This window comes from Mesoplodon bidens (assembly GCF_964165515.1).
Source record: "Mesoplodon bidens genome assembly, chromosome: 3".
Taxonomy (NCBI): Eukaryota; Metazoa; Chordata; class Mammalia; order Artiodactyla; family Ziphiidae; genus Mesoplodon; species Mesoplodon bidens.
In genome coordinates, this window is record NC_138178.1 from 145569319 (window position 1) to 145590443 (window position 21125).

General features: G+C 44.7%; 1 protein-coding gene across 2 annotated transcripts in view; it reads right to left on the reverse strand.

The window, feature by feature from the left end:
- Nucleotides 1-721: 721 nt before the first annotated feature.
- The window catches only part of DCAF5 (DDB1 and CUL4 associated factor 5), a 109686-nt gene continuing 89282 nt past the window's right edge, over nt 722-21125 (reverse strand). For both annotated transcript variants that reach the window (XM_081226897.1, XM_081226898.1), the window contains exons 8-9: nt 12109-12236; nt 722-5369 (exon numbers count right to left, since the gene is read on the reverse strand). In XM_081226897.1, coding sequence (XP_081083023.1) covers nt 3597-5369; nt 12109-12236 — 1901 coding nt within the window. In that variant the 3' untranslated portion in view covers nt 722-3596. The remainder of the gene's footprint in view (nt 5370-12108; nt 12237-21125) is intronic.

A 21125-nucleotide genomic window follows, 5' to 3' on the forward strand; every position in this document is an offset into this window, starting at 1 on the left:
AGACTGAAACATCCCACCTGAGAGAAACCACACAGCTTGTCCGAAGCCCTTATCCTGCTGCTGTGGGCAAGTCTGGACTCACCGAGCCTTACTTCACCTTAGTATTTCAAAGCTGGCACATTACCATGCTTAGGTCCTAAGGGAAGGACAGTCTTCCTTTGGAAGCATAGATTTTCCTCACAAGAGTCTTGCTTGGCAAGAATTTTTCAGTTAACTGAAGGAGGCAGCTTTACAGACAGGATATATATATATATATATAAGGTGTTTTTTTTTTTTTCTGTTAAGAAAAAAAGTTTGCAATGCATGTCTGGGACAGGGCAGGAAAAGCAACTTGATATTTGGAAACATGAGAAAACATTATTCTTTGGAGGCTGTTTGTAATGTCACTTCACTGCATCATTCCCTCAGTTCCAGCTAATAAGAGTCAATTCCAGGATTTCACTATCCTGAGTCCGTCTAAATCTGGTGAAGGAGACCAATTAGGTACCTCCTCCTACCCCAAATGTTGTTGTCCCAATGTAACCTTTGTCGCAACACCTAGAAGTGACAATGATCATTGGCATAGATGTAGTGCACCACAGTTTTTCTTCTAGTCTTCAGTGTGGCTCTGAATCAAGTTTTCAATTAGGCAAGAATTAAAACAGGAAAGAAATGAAGGAGGAGGGGTGTCTAAGCAACCAAGTCTTCCCTGGAAGAGAAGAGGAAGCCATTAGAAGTGAATAATAGGTTTATTTGCATATACACAAGAGAAGAGCTAGCGTTGCCGGGAGAGAGGTGGGGCTTGTGAGGAGGTAAGGCTTCAGCAGAGGAAGGCACCTTGACAAACAAGGGACTCCGGGCTTAGTAAATCAAGCACAGTTGCAACCTTCTTTTGCCCCAAGCCCACTACTCATTTAACTCATTTACCTGTTGTCCTAGAGACATGGGAATCATTTACAAAACCAGGTGGAAAATAAAGTGGAGGGAAGGTTTTATAAATCTGGACCAGCCACTTAAAATTTTACGTACAGGATGCAGGAAAAAAAATGGTAAGAGGCACTTTTGAATAGCTCATAACCTAATCAGTGCCATCTGCCCTGTTAGTAAAAATACCTATCATGGAAGAATCTGAGGATTAAATGTGCCTCCAAAGTTGGCGTCTCAATTCTGCAAGTTTAGGCGAAGGGACCCCGGAAGTGGTAATTCCTGCCAGGTTTCCAAGACCATGATCAGAAAGGAGATTTCTGGAAATGAGAGTGGAATGGCTACAGAGACCAGCATCCCTCAGCCTGCTTCTGTGGGTATGCTGCGGGGCCTATCTCTTGGCAAGCTGAACCTGGGATGTCTCCCAAGGATGGAAGCCATCCTTGCTAAAAATATCTTTCTTGGATACTAAAGTTGAACCAGAATGAACTTGGACTTCTCTTTTGAGTACCCAAATGAGGTAACGGCTCTTAACATGAAAAGACCAAGTTCTGCATTTGGGAACAGTAACTACCAAGTGGCTAGTTCCCAGCGGAACTTTACTTCTTCCTCTCCAGAAAGATACGCGGATTGTCCCTAGAGAAGTCAGAAGTGGCTAGCTACTGACTAGATTAAATAATACAAAACAAAGATTGGGAAGGGGAATGCTGACTAGGAAGGGGAAGAGAAACACACACTGAGTGATTATATCTTTTTTTTTTGTATATAAAGGATTAAAAAATTCCAATTTAATAAATTTTGGAAAAGCAAATGTAAAATGACTTGGGCTTATAAAACCAGAATTTACAATTATCCGTGAATAGTCAAAGACAAATCATAGAACCGTTTTGATTACAGATTAAAGTAATTCTAATGGTTACACAATCACTTTCCCACTCCCTGGTGAGATTACAGTTGTTAACTTGTAAGCATCCCCACTGCTACTCACACTCCTTCGTCTCCTTCTCCTAAGACAATGTTTTTACACCCAAGTCACATCACACACACCAGGCACATCTTTCTTTTCACAAAGCTTAGCAAGGTGATATCTCCTTTTGGCTTAGATCAACAACCTTCCTTTATAAATAACCCCCCTTCCCCCATGACTAAATTCACCCAAGTCGTCATCCTCCACAGGCTGTCTCCCCTTGGTCCCAGTTCCAGTAGGACAGGTCCTTCCCTAAAAAGAATGCTGGATCAGCGAGGCCACACCAGTCACATGCTAGGTCCTCTCTAAGCCAGTGCGGCTGGTCTCCTAAAGGTCTAGCACCTTTGTGCTCAAGAAAGCTGTAGTGTTCTCTCTCTCCCTCATTTCTTCCCAGTATTCTCCTGCCTTTTCATGACATCCACGCCAACAAGGTATCTGTCATCCTAGGTCTTCCCGTCTTGTACAGGCCTTCATTAATAACCAAGTGAGTGTGACCACCACTGCAATGCTGAAAAGCTCCTGGTCTTTTCCTCTCAATCTTTATCTACCTTAATGAAACAGAGCCAGTGACTCCTCTCTCCATACTCTCTGCCTCCTAACAGACCTACTCAATAAGAATCTGTTACTTCGCGATGCCTCCTGCTCTGCAAGATCCAGTCAGAACACCACAGTCTCTGTGGACAGCAAGCCTGAGGGAAGATGCCAGTCCCACCAATTCTGACCATTTTGGGTTGAATTAAATGAAGGCAGTACCATACTCTGCTCCTTCCTATACTTCTTCATTAACACACCTATAACATTCACTTTAGTAGTCTGAGCACAAATCTCTTGAGAGCCGTCTTTCCCCTCTTTCAATACGCCTAGATGCTACCACATGGGGCCAGGAAGAGCCTGCTGGCTTTCTGAGTGCCTCGTAGGAACTAGCACCTAACTTGTTAAAGTGTTACCCACAACTAGTTATATTTTATGGCCTCCCTACAGCATGGTATTGTGCCATTGCTCAATCTGCAACCAGTGAAATCAGGGATCTATGTATGTTCTCTCAAATCTGATCTTAAGTGCTAACCTCTCATGAGCATTAAAAACGCTCCACTTTTAGTACATCTACCTTAAATGCTCAATGAAGAAGTGCTACTGAGAAAACATGGAAGATTTCTTTAAGAAAGGAACCATGCTTTCCTTTCCAGCACAGCCAGTGGGCTGAAGGCCTATTTCCATTCCCGTCTCCATTCTTCCAGCATAAATCCACTACTCACTGGCAACACAACCTGATTTAGCAGGCACTCATTATTAAGACCAGAACACCTATGGCATGTAAATGGGGTGAGATGGCAAAAAATACAGATCCATAGAGCCTTTCTGATGGAGAATAGAAAGAAAAGTCTGAGACAATGAGCTCACACGTGCCAGCGCACACACACAAGAACAAGTCAAACATCTCAACAAGGATTTACTTTAACAGAATCTGCACAGGTACACTATGCTCAAGTCTTACTAGAAAGGAGTCACTTGGATTTTTTTCCCTTTCTTAACACAGCACAGCCAATGGCCAGCTAAACATCAGACCCATTGTTGAATAGAAGGGAGCAGCATCAGACACAAAACTTCAGGCCCTGGTTTTATGTGCCTTTAATACTATTTTTCCTTTCCTCTGTGTTCACTAAACAGGATTTAAACATTTTTATAAAGCTACTTTTCATAGCTTTTTGTTTTCCCTTTGTATTTATCATGTTTTTAGTTTCTTCTCTGAGGAGGAATTCTCCGAATCTGTGTCTTCCAATTCGATTCGGTGCCTTTTGAGGCCACTATGGCCATGAACAGCCCTGCTGCTGTCTGTGTCTGGGGGGTCAGTGGGGTCCTCTCTCGTTCCAGCACTGGGGGTCTCACAGGCCATTTCAGACCCACAACAATCTTTGTGTAGGAGCATCCCCGTCAGGGACAAGTTATCACGATCAGTGTCCGAACGTCCTGGGGACGAGCAGGGCACCGCCTCCAGCTCCCCAAAGCTCTGCCCGTTGCTGTGGGGATGAGGGGGCCGGGGGTGTAAGCGCCCATTGTTGTGGTTGGCACAGATGGTTTCGAGGCTCCTCTCCTCACTGTCATCAGACTGGGTCCTCAGACAGTTGCCAGACCCGCTGCTGAGAGCGGAGTCAGATGCCTTGGGGACAGGAGGGGAGGGTGGCTCCTCAGCCCGGCTGCTCAGGGCCTTGCTTAGGGCCTTTCCATTGAGCTTCTTGGTCTCAAAAGAGTGTTCTACAGAGCCACCAGTGTTACTCGTGTCCTGAGAGGTGTCCTCTGATGCCTCAGCCCAAGGGTGACCGCTGGGCTCATGGCCTGGGCCATTGCCGGGATTTATGGCAGAAGTCCCTTCTTTAAAAGCGTCCTTGCTGTGGCCTGCGGGGGGCAGGTCCTGGCTCCTCTGGGCCATGGTCGTGTTTAGACAGGCTTCCTTACTGGAAGAAGGGGCTGGGTTGTCCTTGTGGCTGGTTCCTGCTCTCCCTTCATCTGCCTCCCCAGACACAAGCGAGCTCTCTCCCTCTTTGTTATTTGAGTAGGAGATATAGGAGTAGCGGAGCCACTTGTAAGCTTTATAAATCTTGCGCTCAACTGACTCTATGTCGGAAGTTGGCGATGCTCGGCTTGGCTGAATCTCCAGAGTGGATGTGTTCCGCTCAGGAGAGGAGGTGGGGGTAGAAGAGAGGTCATCTACTTTGATCTGGGGGTAATCATAGTTGTCTTCTCCAATGCAGGTGTCGGTGGGCTTGGTCGGGGCACCAGGCCTCTCCTCTCGAGGCATCTTCTGCCGGCGCCGCATGGCGTTCCGCTGCCGGGTGGACGCTCGCCGTTCATTCAGCTCCTCCTCATCCTCAGAGCTGCTGGGGCTGCCGGAGCTGCTGGACTCGTCTTCAGGGCTGGGAGACCGTGGCCGGGGGAAGAGATCTGTGTCCAGTTCAACCTCACAGGCGTTCTCTTCTGAATCGGACTCGTTGGAAAGGGCCAGGAGGCGTTTGTCCTGGTAGCGCCGCAGGGCAGACAGGCGCTGCTGGCGAGCGGTGGCATCCTCACACGTGGGCGGTGGCGGAGTTGAAGCCACCACATTTGTGGCAGTGACCCGCAGGGGCCCCAGGTGGAAGGCGCTGTCAGCAGACTCATCCACTGTGGGCGGAGGGGAGCGGGGCAGCGAGGCTGAGGACTCGGAGTCGGTGTAGCCCGAACGCTCACTGACCCCTGCGTGCAGCTGGAGGATGGTGCTTTCGCTGAGGTCGCTGTCTGAGTCGGAGCTCCAGCCCTCGATCTCGCGACGCACCAGGGAATCAAAGAAGGCCATCATCCGGGGGTCTTCCTGCACAGACTGGTTGGCGTAGTCGTGGGACAGGCCACTCCCACTGTTCAGCACAAGGCTGATGTACTCTTCGTGGGTATAGAGACAGCGAGAATCATCCTCAATCCGACCGTCCAGATCTCCGGTACATCCTGGCTGCTTGTATGGGCTCCAGATCTGCACAGAAGGCGAAAACAAAACCAATGAGGGCTGATTAGAATGTATTCTAAAGCTGTCGGCCATAAAGAACACTAAGGCAGAGCTTCCCCAGACTCTCCCTGTCACTGAGCCAGGATTTGCTAACCAACTTTAAAAATTTAATCCAGACTGGATTATGTGGGCTACATATGAAAATGGAAGCTTCCAGATTCAAATGTGGGACAAAGCATGGTCTAGGACACAGCATTAGCCTAGTTTCAGGAGACTCAAGTCCTGTCTCTAGGCCCAGGATAAACACACACCCTGTCTGCCACTACCCCTCTTCCCTTTAGCTTCCTCTATTAGTAGCTTGGAAATTACAATAACCCCCTTCATAATCTCAGAGGACAGAGGATGACTTGAAGATTGGCCAATGTGTTCAAAACTCTCAGAAGACTGGAGAGGTACCACTTTTCCAAAGTGAAAAGAGACCCAGCAGTCAGTCCTCTGCGACAGTTAATATTTCAGCCTATAACTCTACTTCTCCCCAACTGCAACATTTCTATTTTTAACTAATGGGAATTGCTTACTGGAGCTTGATAAGAATAGCCAGCTGCCTACACTGCAGTTCCCTCTTGGACGTGCAGGCATCAGTTACCCAGGAATCTGGGTTCTCTTAACCAGGGAGCTGCTGGCTTGCTCCCCAACTCTTCTGTTAGCTGCAGGAATAGGTAGGACACACCTTCCAAGACCACAGACCCATCCCTTAATACCCTTCCACTCCATGGTCAGAGACATGGGCGCATAGCCGAAAGGTGGCAGAACTAGGATTCAAACGAAGGTCTGTCTGAACGCAAAAGCCCAACTTTACAAGTTGAATAAGTTATGCAAAAACGATGTTCAAGGTAATTAAGCTGTCACTGCAAATGAGAACGATGAGCTTCCCCTGACTGCCAGACTGGTCCAGAGCAGCACAGAGAAGCTCAGTTACATCAGCTGGTAGTCATGGCAACTCAGATGAAATTCCAGATGATTTTCTTGCCTTGACAGGCTGGTGTCTATATTTAGATGGCACCCAACCCAGAAAACAGTGGCTCCTCATTCCCTATCCTCTGTCAAGACAATGGCTTTGTTTCGGCAAAGTTGTCCAAGGACAAATTCGCCTTCTTGTAAGCCCTGTTCCTGAGGCCCTTTCCCTCCGTGATTTACTTTGATCTCCTGGGAGACAAGTGGTTCTCTGTTCAATCCCCAGTTCAAGAGGGGCTGAAGAAATCTTCTAGGCTAAGTGTCTTCACCAGTTCCCAACTCAGATTCATTCCTCCTTCAACTTTGTTCCCTGCCCACAACTCCTCAGGTGTTCTCCCATCTCCAGCTTCATAATCTTACCCAGGGGAGTTTTAAGGCAGTGGCTCTCAAACTTTGGCTTGCACGTGAATTACCTCAAGAATAATTAAAATGATGACTCCTGGGACTTGCCTGGTGGCACAGTGGTTAAGAATCTGCCTGCCAGTGCAGGGGACATGGGTTTGATCTCTGGTCTGGGAAGATCCCACATACCATGGAGCAACTAAGCCCGTGTGCCACAAGTACTGAGCCTGTGCTCTAGAGCCTGCGATCCACAACTACTGAAGCCCGCGCGCCTAGAGCCCGTGCTCCACACAGAGAAGCTACTGCAATGAGAAGCCTGAGCACTACAACAAACAGTAGCTCTTGCTCGCCTCAACTAGAGAAAGCCTGCACGCAGCAATGAAGACCCAACGCAGCCAAAAATTAATTAATTAATTAATTTTAAAAAAAATCAAGGTGTTTGTCTTAAAAAAAAAATGCTGACTCCTGAGCCCCAACCTTAGAGATTCTGATTCAGTAAGTCATGGGTAGGTTACCAGGGCTCTGCACTTTTAATTAGCACTCAAGGGGTGAGTAAGTGGGGGGACCAACTTTTAAGAAACACTGGAATATAGCTAGCATAAAATAAGTAGCAGAAAATAAAGGCTTAGTCTGAAGCAATTCTCAAATTCTTTGTGAGACTCAATTTTCGGGAAACATTTAGACCTGGCCTTCAGCAACGGCCCAAGCTGTAGATGACTGTCTCTGCAAACAGGTGTCTCTGGGAATAAAAGTTTGGTGGCTTAGAAAAAAACCGAGGGGGGCGACTTCCCTGGTGGTCCAGTGGCTAAAACTCCATGCTCCCAATGCAGGGGGCCCGGGTTTGATCCCTGGTCAGGGACCTAGATCCCACATGCTGCAACTAAGAGTTTGCATGCCACAACTAAAGATCCCGCATGTGGCAACAAAGATCCTGCCTGCTGCAACTAAGACTCAGCACAGCCAAATAAATAAATAAATAAATAAATAAATTTAAAAAGAGAGAGACTGAGGGGTCCAATAGGCAAAGCCTTCAGGGTGTTTTGGGGTCTTAGTCTATATTCTGGGCTAAATTTCTCACTCCCCCAGTTTAAAAATGGAAAACGTTACTAACCATGTTGCATAATATGAAATCTATATGTACTTTCCGGAAACTGAGAATTTAACAGAATTACAAAATATTAATGGTGAGATGCTTGCTGGCCCAACTATCCAACAAGCCTAGATTTTAATCTACTACCCAGCCTCCTATATCTTCACTTCAGGAATGAAAATCGAAATACTGAAAGTTGGCATCTATATGCGCGCTGGAATGTATTAAGCTGAGGTAGACTTTCATTCCTGAAGCTTGGAGTAATGGAACAAAACGCTGGATCAGGAGGCAAGAGTCTTGAATGTGGGTTCCCACACAGCTCTAGTTCGCTGGTGACCGTGGGTGAAGCTCAGCTTCCTTATCTAAACAGTGAAATTAGATGGGTCTCATGCAATCCTAAGATTCAGAGCAAAACAAAACCCCTATCCCAGACGGCTAGTCTTCAGCCCTCACGGGACTTGCAGCACAGAGCTGTGGGAGCCAGCAGAACAGGTAGGAACCCGAGCCTCAACACTTCACATGGCCCAGAGCAAATGACCTCATCCTTGAAACCTCTTTTCTCAACTGCAGAAATGAGAATGATAAAATGATATAACGTATACCAAAGCACCAATAACTGTGGTGCTTCCTCCTTCGTTTGGCAACTGAATACCTCAACTAGAAGGTCTTAGACTCATCCTCAAAGAGACTTTTGTACAGCAGAAGCACTGACCATCCCGATTATGTTAGTCCTTCCTCATCCCTAAAATATCAATTTCAAACATTTGTGAAATTGTTTGTTATTTTTCTTACACTGAAAGTCAACAACTCAGAAGTGAAGCAATGAAAACACAACTTCCTGTTTCATGTTAAGTGTGGCTAGACGTTCCTCTTCATGGGGCAAAGTTCATGAGAAAAGTAGGAGGGATGAGCAGCCTTTTCTTCAAGCCCAGTGAAAAGTTTAGCACAAGAGGCTCCTGAGGAAAAGGATGCAGTTCAATTCTTATTCAAAACATCATCGAGGGCTTCCCTGGTGGCACAGTGGTTGAGAGTCCACCTGCCGATGCAGGGGACACGGGTTCGTGCCCCAGTCTGGGAAGATCCCACATGCCGCGGAGCGGCTGGGCCCGTGAGCCATGGCCGCTGAGCCTGCACGTCCGGAGCCTGTGCTCCACAACGGGAGAGGCCACAGCAGTGAGGGGCCCGCGTACCGCAAAAAAAAAAAAAAAAAAAAAAAAAATCATCGAAATGGAAAGCAACTTAAGTAACAAGTGTTCTGATCTACACAGGTGACCATGACATGCTTGATGTAGCATCTCTAAGCCCTCTTCTCTCTTTGCGCTATTACACTAAATTTAGACATTTGCCCACCTATCAAGAAAAACTACACAGATAGAGACTTAAGCTGTTATTCAGGGATGCTCCACACTCTCTAATCCCGATTCCAAGACTTCCTGGGCCCACCTCTGGCCTACCATCCCAGCCTTACATCTTAGCCCTCCCTTTCTGTGCTCTTTACTTTGGCCAAATGATCATTTTCTAAACTGGTCCTACACTTTGCTGTTTCTGAGCATTTATTCATAAACACACTGCCTGGAATGCAGTAGGTGATCAATAAATATTTATTGATTCAGTGAAATAATTATATGTCCATTCTCTCTCCTTAGAACGGTTTTCCCACCTTACTCCTTTCTTTTCTTTTTTTTTTTTTTTTTTTTTTTTTTTCTTTCTTTTTGCGGTATGCGGGCCTCTCACTGTCGCGGCCCCCCCCGCCGCGGAGCACAGGCTCCGGACGCGCAGGCCCAGCGGCCATGGCCCACGGGCCCAGCCGCTCCGCGGCACATGGGATCCCCCCAGACCGGGGCACGAACCCGCACCCCCCGCATCCGCAGGCGGACCCCCAACCACTGCGCCACCAGGGAGGCCCCCTTTCTTTTCTTTTGCAGGCTTTTTCCTTCAAAATCTAGTTCAAGTACTACCTACATGGAGATTACCCCAGATGGGGGAAAAAATTTCTCCCTCCCCACACAGCACTGTTTCTATCTCGTATGTACTTATTGCATTTTTCATTACCTTTATTTCTTGTCTTTCCTACTGGGTCACCAATTCCCATGGGGACCTGCATTACCTTTCTTTGTGTTCCTCACAGGGCCTAGCACAAACTGCACACAGTAGGTATGGTTCACAAATAAAGGGCGAGTAAATGAATATTGGTTTTTGAGGGAAAAAATGCTAGCATTTGCTCCATCTTGCTCTCTCTTATGTTTAAGTACAAAATGAACCCCCTTTTTTGCTAAGTGTGAGCATTCAAGGGGATAGAAGACCTGTTATGGGTGAGAAGAGGCTGGCCCTGACAACAGGGACTCTTCTCCTCCAGGCCAGAAAGGCATCAGTAAAGGACAAGTCAGGGGGAAGGTGGAGTGAGTGAGTAGAGAGAGAGGTGGAGAGAGAAAAGCTGGACTAGAATATGGTAGAATGATGCGCTCGGAGCCATGGATCCTCTCAGAAACAGCAAATAAGAAAGCGACTTTTATTAAAATAGTCAGAAATTGTCAGGCACAGGTAACCTACAAGGCACTCTTAGGTGTCAAGTCACTGTTAGCGTCCTCACTTGACAGATGGGAGACAGACTCGAAGGGCTGCCCAAGGGTACTAACTGTACTGACTTACGGTTTCGAATGGCTAAACATGCCTCCTGGTGAGGCGATGTTCAGACCTCACTGGAACCTGGAAACAGTGAGCTCCATAGTTTAGTCTGAATATTTTCACAGAGGAAATATTTTCTTCTCCTTCTTCTCTGAGAACTTGGCTAGTTTCCAACCTATGACCTTTTGGGTAAGGACTCCAGTTGACTAAACAATAATTGGGGAGACTTAGCACAGAAGCATCCCAGAGTGTACAGCCAAGCAGGAATCTCTGTTCTAAAGGAGATGCTCAAGCAGAGCTCCCTGAGAGAATGATGTCAACGGGCCTAGAGAGGACATGCTACTGTGCCAACTCATGAGTCACAGGCTAAAGGAGAAGGGAAAACAATGCAAGGGACAGGGGCAATTCAATGACTGCCCAAGTGAAGGACTACTGAGATGATCAAACCCAGCAGGGGCACCAGGCTGCCTGCTGCCTTCCCACTAGCATGGTAAATGTGGCAGTATACTAGGAACAACAAAGAACAGGGCTCTATGCTAGCCTTACCACTAATTAGCTGTATAATTAACCCCAGACAGTAAATTTATAATTTAAACCTCATCATCTACAAAAGGAAAAGTCAGTAAAAATGATCTAGAAGTCCTGTTCTAGCCCTGTTTATTTATGGGTACATAAATGTATGCAATCATGAAAGTCAGCCCTGATCCACAGGACCAATAAAACCTAAATAAAGGAAGTTGAAATAAGGACAAATAAACGTATTGACCCCTACTCCAACATTACATTTTTGATAGCTTCCTCTGCCTCAGATACAAGTTGTATAGTTTTTTGGGTTTTTTTAAAGAATGAAAGAAAATGAAAACTATCAATGTGTTACAAATCAATTTTTACTTTTCCCCTGAAACCTCTCTCAGGTTTTCAATGTCATTTGGGGGGGGGGGAAAGAGGAGTTTTATGTTTTGCTGGGGAGGGGGGGGATATCATCTATACTTATTTAATAGTCAAGTTATCACAGGGTCCTCAAGAATTCATCATTTGCCCTGAACCCTCATTTTCTCAGATGTGGAAAAGGGTTAGTAGCGACTGGAATGTGAGTGATGGGCAGCGGGCCATCCGTCCGTGGATGCAGGCCAGGCTGGGTCTCTCAGTTGCAAGCTCTAAAAATATTCCTTGGCAGGGTTAAGTTCATTCAGTCAATGTGCAGTTGATGCAAGTGTTTAGCCTCAATCACAACCACATGCAGTGGTTGATATGCACGTGGTTGTGATATTTTGATACGTCCTGAGACAAGTTAGCTATGGTTCCGGTAGTCACTTAGTTATGAGGACAGCAATTAAGGAAAAGTGCACACAGAGGAACTTTGGGGATGATAGCTTCTTTACCTCCAGATGGGGTTTGGAAAGCAGAATTCATCAGACTCCAGATCAGAGGCCATGGAAATGTAGTGGCATACAGGTAGTATCTCGTTTCAAAGCCTACTGATTATTTTTTAAAATGGCCCTGAAAGGAGGGTTTTAAAACCACCCTCTTTAACATCAATTTTTCCATATTTTATAATTAATATGTCAAAATAATTGAGAATTCTGATAGACCTTCGTATGTTTAGCTATGAGGTCCTACATACATTGTTTTAGTTTCTTCCATTTACGAATTGCAATGATTTCTCTAAAAGGACAAGAGGGGAAGGTGCCTCACCTTGATGATCTTTTCTACACCAGAAGAGCAGATCATGTAGGTGTGGGGGTTAAATCGGACCTGGTTCACAATAGACCGATGCCCTTTCAGCACCATGAAGGCTCCGTTGACCACCCTACCAATGCCACCTGGGAAGACAGAAGGAAACAAAAATCAAATGACGAAACAGATGGAAGTAAACAGGTTCCAGTAATGGCAAACAAACAGCTCTGAACCAGAGCCGAGATATTTTATTAACTATACCACCAGCAGAATGCTTAATCTTACAGATAAAGTTGCTATGGAAAGAAGGAAGATGAAATATCTCTCAGCATATGTGCTTTTACCAAGAGCCTTTATTTAGTCTTTAAACATTGCCCACGCCCACCCACTGCAATTCCATTGTCAATGAAGCCACAGCCACTTAAAACATTTCTCAAGGTTTTGATCCCCAAGATAGAATCCAAGTGTTACCTTAAAAAAGGCCAGTCATAAGCAAAATGAGACTGAACTGCTTGAGAACAGTTGGCAGCTGAGCCAGGGACATGCAGAACCAGAAACATGTAATTACTTAAATGTGCAAAAAAATCTCTGATCCAGTTGCCCTCAATTTCTATAATGAAAATAGCAAACAAAACAAACAAACAAAAACCTCTGGGAAAATAATGGAGAAAATCCCTTATTCACTCTGATAGCAGGGAGAACTAAGGATTAAAGAAAGGAGATATGGGTCACTTTCATAATAAGCAGAGCCCAGGTACTGAGAATTAGAGAGTGTTGGCCTTAAATACACCATGTATAGAGGCCACTGATAGAAAGCTGTATCTTAAAGACCATCCTGTAGGCTTTCTTCTTCAGTGATGGCGAAAAGTACCAGAGGCCTAGAACTTATAGATGAAAATGTCACCATTTATGAACTCGGGACAATCTCAAAGGTTCAACTTCACTGGTAAGGGCATCACACTCACACAGAACAGACGCAACGAAGTTCTGAATAAGGTCACTTCTGAGCAGCCATCAACAGGCAAAATGTGGTGCATACAGCACAAACAAAAGAGTGTTCATTTATTTAAGCAATGAGTGCCTTCTTAGACCCTACCAGAAGCATGGCACCACTAGGGCACAAAGTAGCACTACACACTATCTCAGCTTCACACGCCTCCATCCCAGTCCCAACTCCACCTTGTTCAAACATTTATTCCAAACGTTTCTCATCTCAGTATCTGGAGGGAAAATGGCCAGAACAACATCCCTTTTCCAGAAATAATCTGGTGCTGCAGAAGGTGCCTTCTGCTTTTGGCCTCCTGACACAATTCCTCCTTCACCTCTTCTGCCTCATGAAAGATATCCCTCTTTATTGACATGTACATATCTGTTTTTAATGACAGCAGGAGGTTTCAGACTGTACTGATTTGCTCCTTGATGGTGCCAACTTGGCTAGCACCAGGTGCTTACTCTACTTTGTGAGTGACAAAAATATCCTTTGCCTAAAATTTCCCCCATGTTTGACATTATTAATATTTGAATTATTCAGGATGGATAATGTATTTAGAGCCGTTCATATTTCAGCCCAACATCATCATGTTTGCTAATAAACTGTAAAGGAGAAGAAAGTAACTAGGACATAGGTGTGTTTTTATGGAGACAAAGGATCAGGAAAGGTTTAAGCACCAAAGGTAGGCTGCCTTGATGGGAACCCCTAGGCAGCCTGAGTGCACTAGGTTCCTAGGGTGGAGTGGGAGGAGGGGAAGGTAACCTGAGCCTAGTCAAAGTAAAAAGAAACGTGAGAGAATTAAGGAAAAGGGATCCATGGGAATCTTAAAACAGTTGTCTCAATACAGTGATCTCACCACCCCAAGGAGTTCCTTTGGGTGAGTTTCTTTTCTATATATGGTTGATTCAACAAGTAGCAGTACTGCTCACGGATCTCTTCTGAATTCTATGTTTCCAACACCCTACTCCTATTCATACCCCCACTGGGAAAGAAATTTACGGTTGAACCTAGTACCAATCTCTTGTTTAATCCTTCTGCCTCTAAGAAAAAGAATTTAAGTGACTCAGAGAATTTCAGTGGCTTCTTCCAAGGAGCTAGTAAATGGCAGAGCCAGTATTTGAACCAGAGTCTGGTTATAACGCCTAATATCGTTCCCTCTGTAACAGTGGCATTTAAGAGATGAAAAGGTTTGAATAGGGGTGGAGTCAAAAGGTCATAACTGATTTCTAAATCCTTCTGGCAGTCATTATACAAGTTCATTTTCTTTTTAAGTCCTAAATTTAAAAGAGGGGAAGAAGAAGATTCTATCCAATGGTATCGTGAATGCAAGCTCTACAGTATCAGCACAGGACATTTCATCACATTGCCAACACTGAATAGTCTATGAGAGTAGAACTGGATCTCTTGCACACCTAGAACCTGGGGTACAATGCCTGAACTAAAGCAGGAACTTAGTAAAACTAAAGTGTCCACTGTTAAATGGATAGTGTTTCAGGAGAGGGCAGTTCTAGAATAAGTACCACCAAAGGAGGACAGATAGAAGGTCTCATGTCTTAAAGAATCAGCTACCAGAGAACTAAAGTTTATCAACTAAACCAATCTTTCTGTCAAAGATGACTTAGAATACAATTACGATAACTTTCAGATCCAAGGAATAACTGAATGGTATCAATGCTTCAAAATTCAAACCATGGAAAAACTGTTTCTATTGCTATTTCAAGCACTGTGACTTCATCTGGTTTCTCTCCTTGGCAGCAATTTTTAAAAAAAATAAATCTATTTATTTTATTTTATTTATTTTTGGCTGTGTAGGGTTTTCGTTGTTGCACGCGAGCTCCCTCTAGTTGCGGTGAGCGGGGGCTACTCTTCATTGCGGTGCGCGGGCTTCTCATTGTGGTGGCTTCTCTTGTTGCGGAGCACAGGCTCTAGGCACACAGGCTTTAGTAGTTGTGGCACGCGGGCTCAGTACTTGTGGCTCGTGGGCTCTAGAGCGCAGGGTCAGTAGTTGTGGCACACAGGCTTAGTTGCTCTGCGGCATGTGGGATCTTCCCAGACCAGGGCTCGAACCTGTGTCCCCTGCACTGGCAGGCGGATTCTTAACCACATTGCCACCAGGAAGTCCCTTGGCAACAATTTTAATAAGAGATTATTTCTCCTTCTTCCTACCCAAATGTGTACCCAGAAAATCTGAAAATGAAGAGGAAGTCAATAGAGCCAAGAGACAGAAGGTGAAAACAGGTACAGGAAGAATTATTGCTGCCATCTGTATAAGGTAACCCAGACTGCATACACAGAATCATAGCAATGAATGGGCTTCAGAGAGGTTCTCTATAGTCCCTCTCCTGGTTTCCAGGTTTCAAGTAATTGAATACAGCTGCTACTGTACAGCTTGCATACAATGATTTTTAGAGAATAGATTTTTTTTATCAGTTCTGGAGATTTGTATATATCAGATAAATTTCTTTAGTCTGAAATGGCTAATGTCAAGATGCCAATACCAGTAAGACCTTGGGGCCTCCTCTCCTCCATTATCTAACCAGAGCCTGCTCATCAATAGGAGAATCGAGTTGGAAAAATTTAGGTGGGGAATATTTTTGCCAAGAACTATATAAGCTACATAATCTCCCTTCGGGGTCATTCCTCATCTGTGGGTGAGGGGCCTGGTGAGGATTAACCTCACCCATGGTTACTGAGCTGAGTCACGACCTAATCAGTAATAATGGTACCAGTGAATAAAATCGTACATATCCAAGAATAAGCACCTTACTCATCCTTGAGCTGTCATTTGTTTATAGAGTTCTGTACAAACCAATGGTCATTTCTCTGGACAACTGCTCTGGCTGGCTCAGCCAAAATGTTGGCACCACCTTTGTAGGTTTCTTTTCTAAGTCGAGGTCAAAGTTCCCATATTTCCATCTTTCCTTTGATTCAGAAGGGATGCCAGGGAGGTGGGGAAATGTTATATCTTATCTGTTCTACTTATCTATTCTACTGCAAGACCTCAGAAAAGAAAATGAGTGGGTCATCACATAAGATTTCAGCATCAGTAACTCACTCACTATCTTGGGATCCCAGGAAACACAAGGGACCCAGAGAAAACACCTTGCTCAGAACCCTGATAAAGACCTTTCTAAAATGCCACAGCCAGGGGCTTCCCTGGTGGCACAGTGGTTGAGAGTCCGCCGGCCGATGCAGGGGACGCGGGTTCGTGCCCTGGCCCGTGAGCCATGGCCGCTGAGCCTGCGTGTCCGGAGCCTGTGCCCCGCGGCGGGAGAGGCCACAACAGTGAGAGGCCCGCGTACCGCAAAAAAAAAAAAAAAAAAAAAAAAAAAAGCCACAGTCAGATGTTCCCCCAGAGAAGACAAAGGACTAAGCCTACAAGTCCTCATTCCCCTCTCTTCTTAACTATGTTCCTCTTTTCATAACATTCAGCCAGAGATCTATCTGCTGAAGCCTCTCAAGAGGGTCAGGACACCACTCCCATTTCTTGCCAACTTCAGTTACTTCTGTTTCTTGTCAATTTCATTCATTTTAACAAAGTCCTCCAAGAATGAGGATGTTTTCAACTCAAAAGCTAAAAGCAACTTGGTCAGGATTTCTAGATGCCTTGGTTTAACAGGCATCAATCATGCCTGGGAAGTGATCCTCAATGGCACCTGGGACTATAGAACAGGACACTTAAATACTTTTTTTCTGAAATGAACCCCAAATCAACCTGGATAAAATGGGAGTACTGATTTTCTTGTCAGAGTCTTTGGATTTCTACCCCTTCCCTAATAATCCATTAATTAACAGGTAGGACAAACACCTTTGTCAGAATGCCAAGGAGAAACAATGAATGACACAGAGATTAAGGAGGGGGAAGTCTGAAAGCAGTAGTGAGGAACCAGGAACAGGGACTATATGACTGGAAGGGTCTGCTGGAAGATAAGAAATTCTGACGGCAGGAGATAAATTTGTGTTTCCAAGAAATAGAGCACTGGCCCTCATGAAGAGGGTAAATATCCCTGATCTTTCAAGATTTATATGCTGATACACCCAAGATAATATGAGTTGGGCATACAAGGACTTAACAAATGATTGTTAAATTGAAATCAGTGGAGAACACTGTTAAGAGTGGTATTTTAAAAAAACTCAATACTCAGGTAAAAACACAGATATTGGTATAGGAAATGCTGGAAGCATGGGAAAACCTCATCTGGTAGCTCTAGACTCGAGTAGCAAACAAAAGTCTGCAGAACACACTGATAGGGCAAGATGAGAAGCAAGGACATAAAGGAGGGAAAGGGAAAGAAGTCAAAAACTCAGGTAACAACGGTTATTGCAAGGATGCCATGGACTTCAGATCTCTGTCATTACCTAGTCCTTCCCTAAGCAGTAAGACTTGGGCTTGGTGATATTCACCAAAGAATCCAATGGTTAATTCAGTTCCCACCCTAACGCGCCGTATTTGACGTATTAGCAGGACTCAACAGAACTGACTCCCCTTCGGCGCACTCTTTTCCCTGCCTTCCTAGGATCGCCCTCTTGGTTTTCCTGCTACCTCACTGGTGACTCCTTGTTGATTTCCTTTTTTGGCTCTTCTCCCTGGGTTTTTTTTGTGGGGGGGCTACTCAGCACAGCATGCAGGATCTTAGTTCCCAGACCAGGGATCGAACCCACGTCCCCTGCAGTGGAAGTGCAGAGTCTCAACCACTGGACCACCAGGGAAGTCCCCTCCCTGGCTTCTTAACATGAGAATGCCTTAGGGCTCAGCTTTTGGTCCTCTTCTCTTAAACTAGCTATACTTACTTCACTCACTGCTGATCTCAGCCCCTGGTGTTCTCACCCAGTCTGTGGCTTTAGATACTACCTATATATGATATCAAAAATTTTTTTATCTCTAGTCCAGGTCTTTCTTGAACTCTAGACCTCCATACCTCTACATCCAAACTGTTCATTCAACAACTCTACCTGGTTTTTTAAGAGATATCTCAAAGTCTACCTGCTCTCCCTTTCTCCCCCAATCTAATCTATCAGGAAATCCTGATAGCTTTACTTTTTTTAAAAAAATATTTATTTATTTATTTAGGCTGTGCCAGATTTTAGTTGCGGCACGTGGTACCTTCGCTGCGGCATGCGGGCTTCTTAGTTGTGGCATGCATGCGGCATCTAGTTCCCCAACCAGGGATCGAACCCGGGCCCCTTGCAGTGGGAGTGTGGAGCCTTAGCCACTGGACCACCAGGGAAGTACCCCCCACCCCGCCCTTTTTGGCTTTACTTTCAAAATGTATCTAGACTTCAACCCCTATTACCTTGGTTCAAGCCACTACCACAGCTCACCTGTATGAGAGAATCCTACTAGTTCTCCTCATTTCTACCCTTGGCAGCCCCACTCCCACTATGTACCCTCAACTCAGTAGTCAGAGTGATGCTGTTAAAATAAGTCAGATCATGTCACTCCTCTGCTCAAAATTCTCTAATGGCTCCCCCAGGTCACTCACAATAAGAGCCTACATGATTGGACACCCCTATACCCCATTTATCTCTATGACTAAGCCCTACTACTCTCCCCTCAGGCACATTCTCACTTCAAAACCTTCATACTGGTTCTACCTGAAATGCACTTATCCCAGATTTCTGCAAGGCTCTCTCACCACTTTGAGGTTTTGTTCAAATATGACCTTCTCAGTGAGGACTAAACTGAATATCCTATCTAAAATTACATTTCCCTGACTCTGTTCCCATACCACTTCCTATCCCCCTTATTCTGCTCTACTTTTTCTTTTTCCAAAGCACTTCTCACCTTTTAAACATACTATAGAATTTACTGTATCTATTGTTAATTGTCTGTTTCCCCTGCTAGAATGTAAGCTCCATGATGGCAGGGCTCTTTTGTTCATCTGCTGTATCCTAAGCCTCTAGAACAGTCTCTACCTGGCACATGGTAAATTTTCAACAAGTACCTGATGAATGAATGAAAAGGTGTGAGCGTATTAGACTGTGGAATATAAGCATGCAGGAAAGAGCCCAATCTCCGTTAGTGGGCTTCACCATCCAACATGTGAATTATCCAAGTGTCTCTCCATCTTCCTGCTGTCAATTCTGTATGTTTCTTTTATAGTGTTTTGACTATAGTTAAGAGCAGAGAAATAAAGTAGCTAAGATCCTACTTACCCTTCACGGTCCTCTGAAATGCTAATTCCATGAAAACTTTACTGATCCCCAAAATCTCTTCAAGCCCTCCTTAATTATCTTTTTTTATAGGCTTTGGAGTCCATTTTTAAATTTAGTGTGCACATACACACATACCCTTTTCTCATTCCTCTTAGATTGGGAGTTCTTGGAAGGCAAGAAAGTATTCATTTTTCAATCACCCATAGGATTTGCATAATGTTTTATCTAAGGATACTCAGTAAGTGAACAAATTAAAGTAAATCTCATTATTTCCTCTGGAACAAGGCTTGAAGCAGAAGGCTAAAGCTGTTATCTACCAAAATGAGGTTTGGTAAGTACCTGTCCAGGCAATTAATCTATTTCATTCCTGACTCCACTGGTAGAATTAATGAGGAGCCATGAGGGGCAAGGGACTCTTTCTTTTCCTCACGTATCTAAAAGAGTTGTCCAAACAACCTCTTAGTAATTCCAAAAGGCCCGAGTGAACACTCCCAGGGCTCCAAGTTTCAAACCATAAAGAGAAATACAATCAGGGTACTGACAATACAGAGAGAGCAGTGGTTGCCTCCTGGGGATCCTGTAACCACTTAAGAGTTAAGAAAAGCCAGATGGGGACAGCCAGTGCTGTCAGTAAAGCTCAAAGAGTTCCACAGACAGCAACGCTTAATTGTACAAAAAAAGTCAATTACACTAAGTTCTTCTTTCATCTGTACTTCACATGTGTTTGCAACCAACTACTTGTGGCCAATTAAAAACAGCTGTTCTTCCTATTATATGGGAGGAAAAGGCAGATGCCCAGGCCTAACGCACTGAGAGTAAATGCATGTCTAGAAAAAGGAGGAGAGACAGAGTAGGCACCCATATGCAGGCCCATGGAAATGCACTTACACCTGTTTCCAGCCGACTTCATCAGCCTACTGGCAGTGGGGGGTGGCTGCAGTGACCTGGCAGTGAAGCTGCATGTTTTCCCCTCTATTCAGGGAAAAATCTGTCGTATAACTTCCCCCCTCTTAAACTACCGATGAGTCAAGAGCAGCCTTCATGCGAGAAAAACTCAACTGACCATTCAGGAGGGCACCAGATGAGCACCATGGCTTGGTCTCTAAGGAAAAGTTTTTCAGAGGAAAGTTAAAAGGGAGAAAGCTTTTAAAATGAGGAATAGCAACATTTAGTAGCTACTGAGCACCCTCACAATATCCGTAAGAAAGCAGATAGTATTACTACTGTTGTTATTGTTTGCATTAATATCCTTATTTTACAGATGAAGAAAGTCTGGCAAGATTAAACAATTTTTCCAAAGCCTCCAACTAAGAGACGAATGCATCAGGAATTAAAACCCAGGCCTACCAGCTCTATTACATTATGCTTCTTTCCATAAATAGTAAGGTCTTAGTGTAGAGGCGTGTCTCAGGGGAAGCGACAGTGAACATCCTAAAGTCCTTTCCAACAAGAATTAGGGAAAAGGGAAGGAGAAGGCCATATGAATATTTTCCAGAGACACCAACCTCTACCAAAGGTAAATCCACTACTTCTATTGCCTAGGTTACTAGGCAGCAATGCTCTGGAAATTACGGATCTATGGACATTGATCTTACACACAGCAATAACAATGTCTTTCATTTGAAAGCACCTAGTTTTCAGAAAGCCTCCAAGGCTGTTAAATCATCCACGATACGAGGTGGTAGGGCAGGGGGTGGAGGTAGCAATTTTACAGAAGAAACTGAGACTCAGACAACTGCTGTTATATAACCTGCCTAGAATCACTCAACCATTTGGTTACTGGAAGTACTGCGGACTTGAATCCAGGTATGATCTTAAGCCTAATGCTCCTTCCCATACACCATACTGGCTCTATACATAACGGCCAGCCTGTTTATCTTCAGAATTA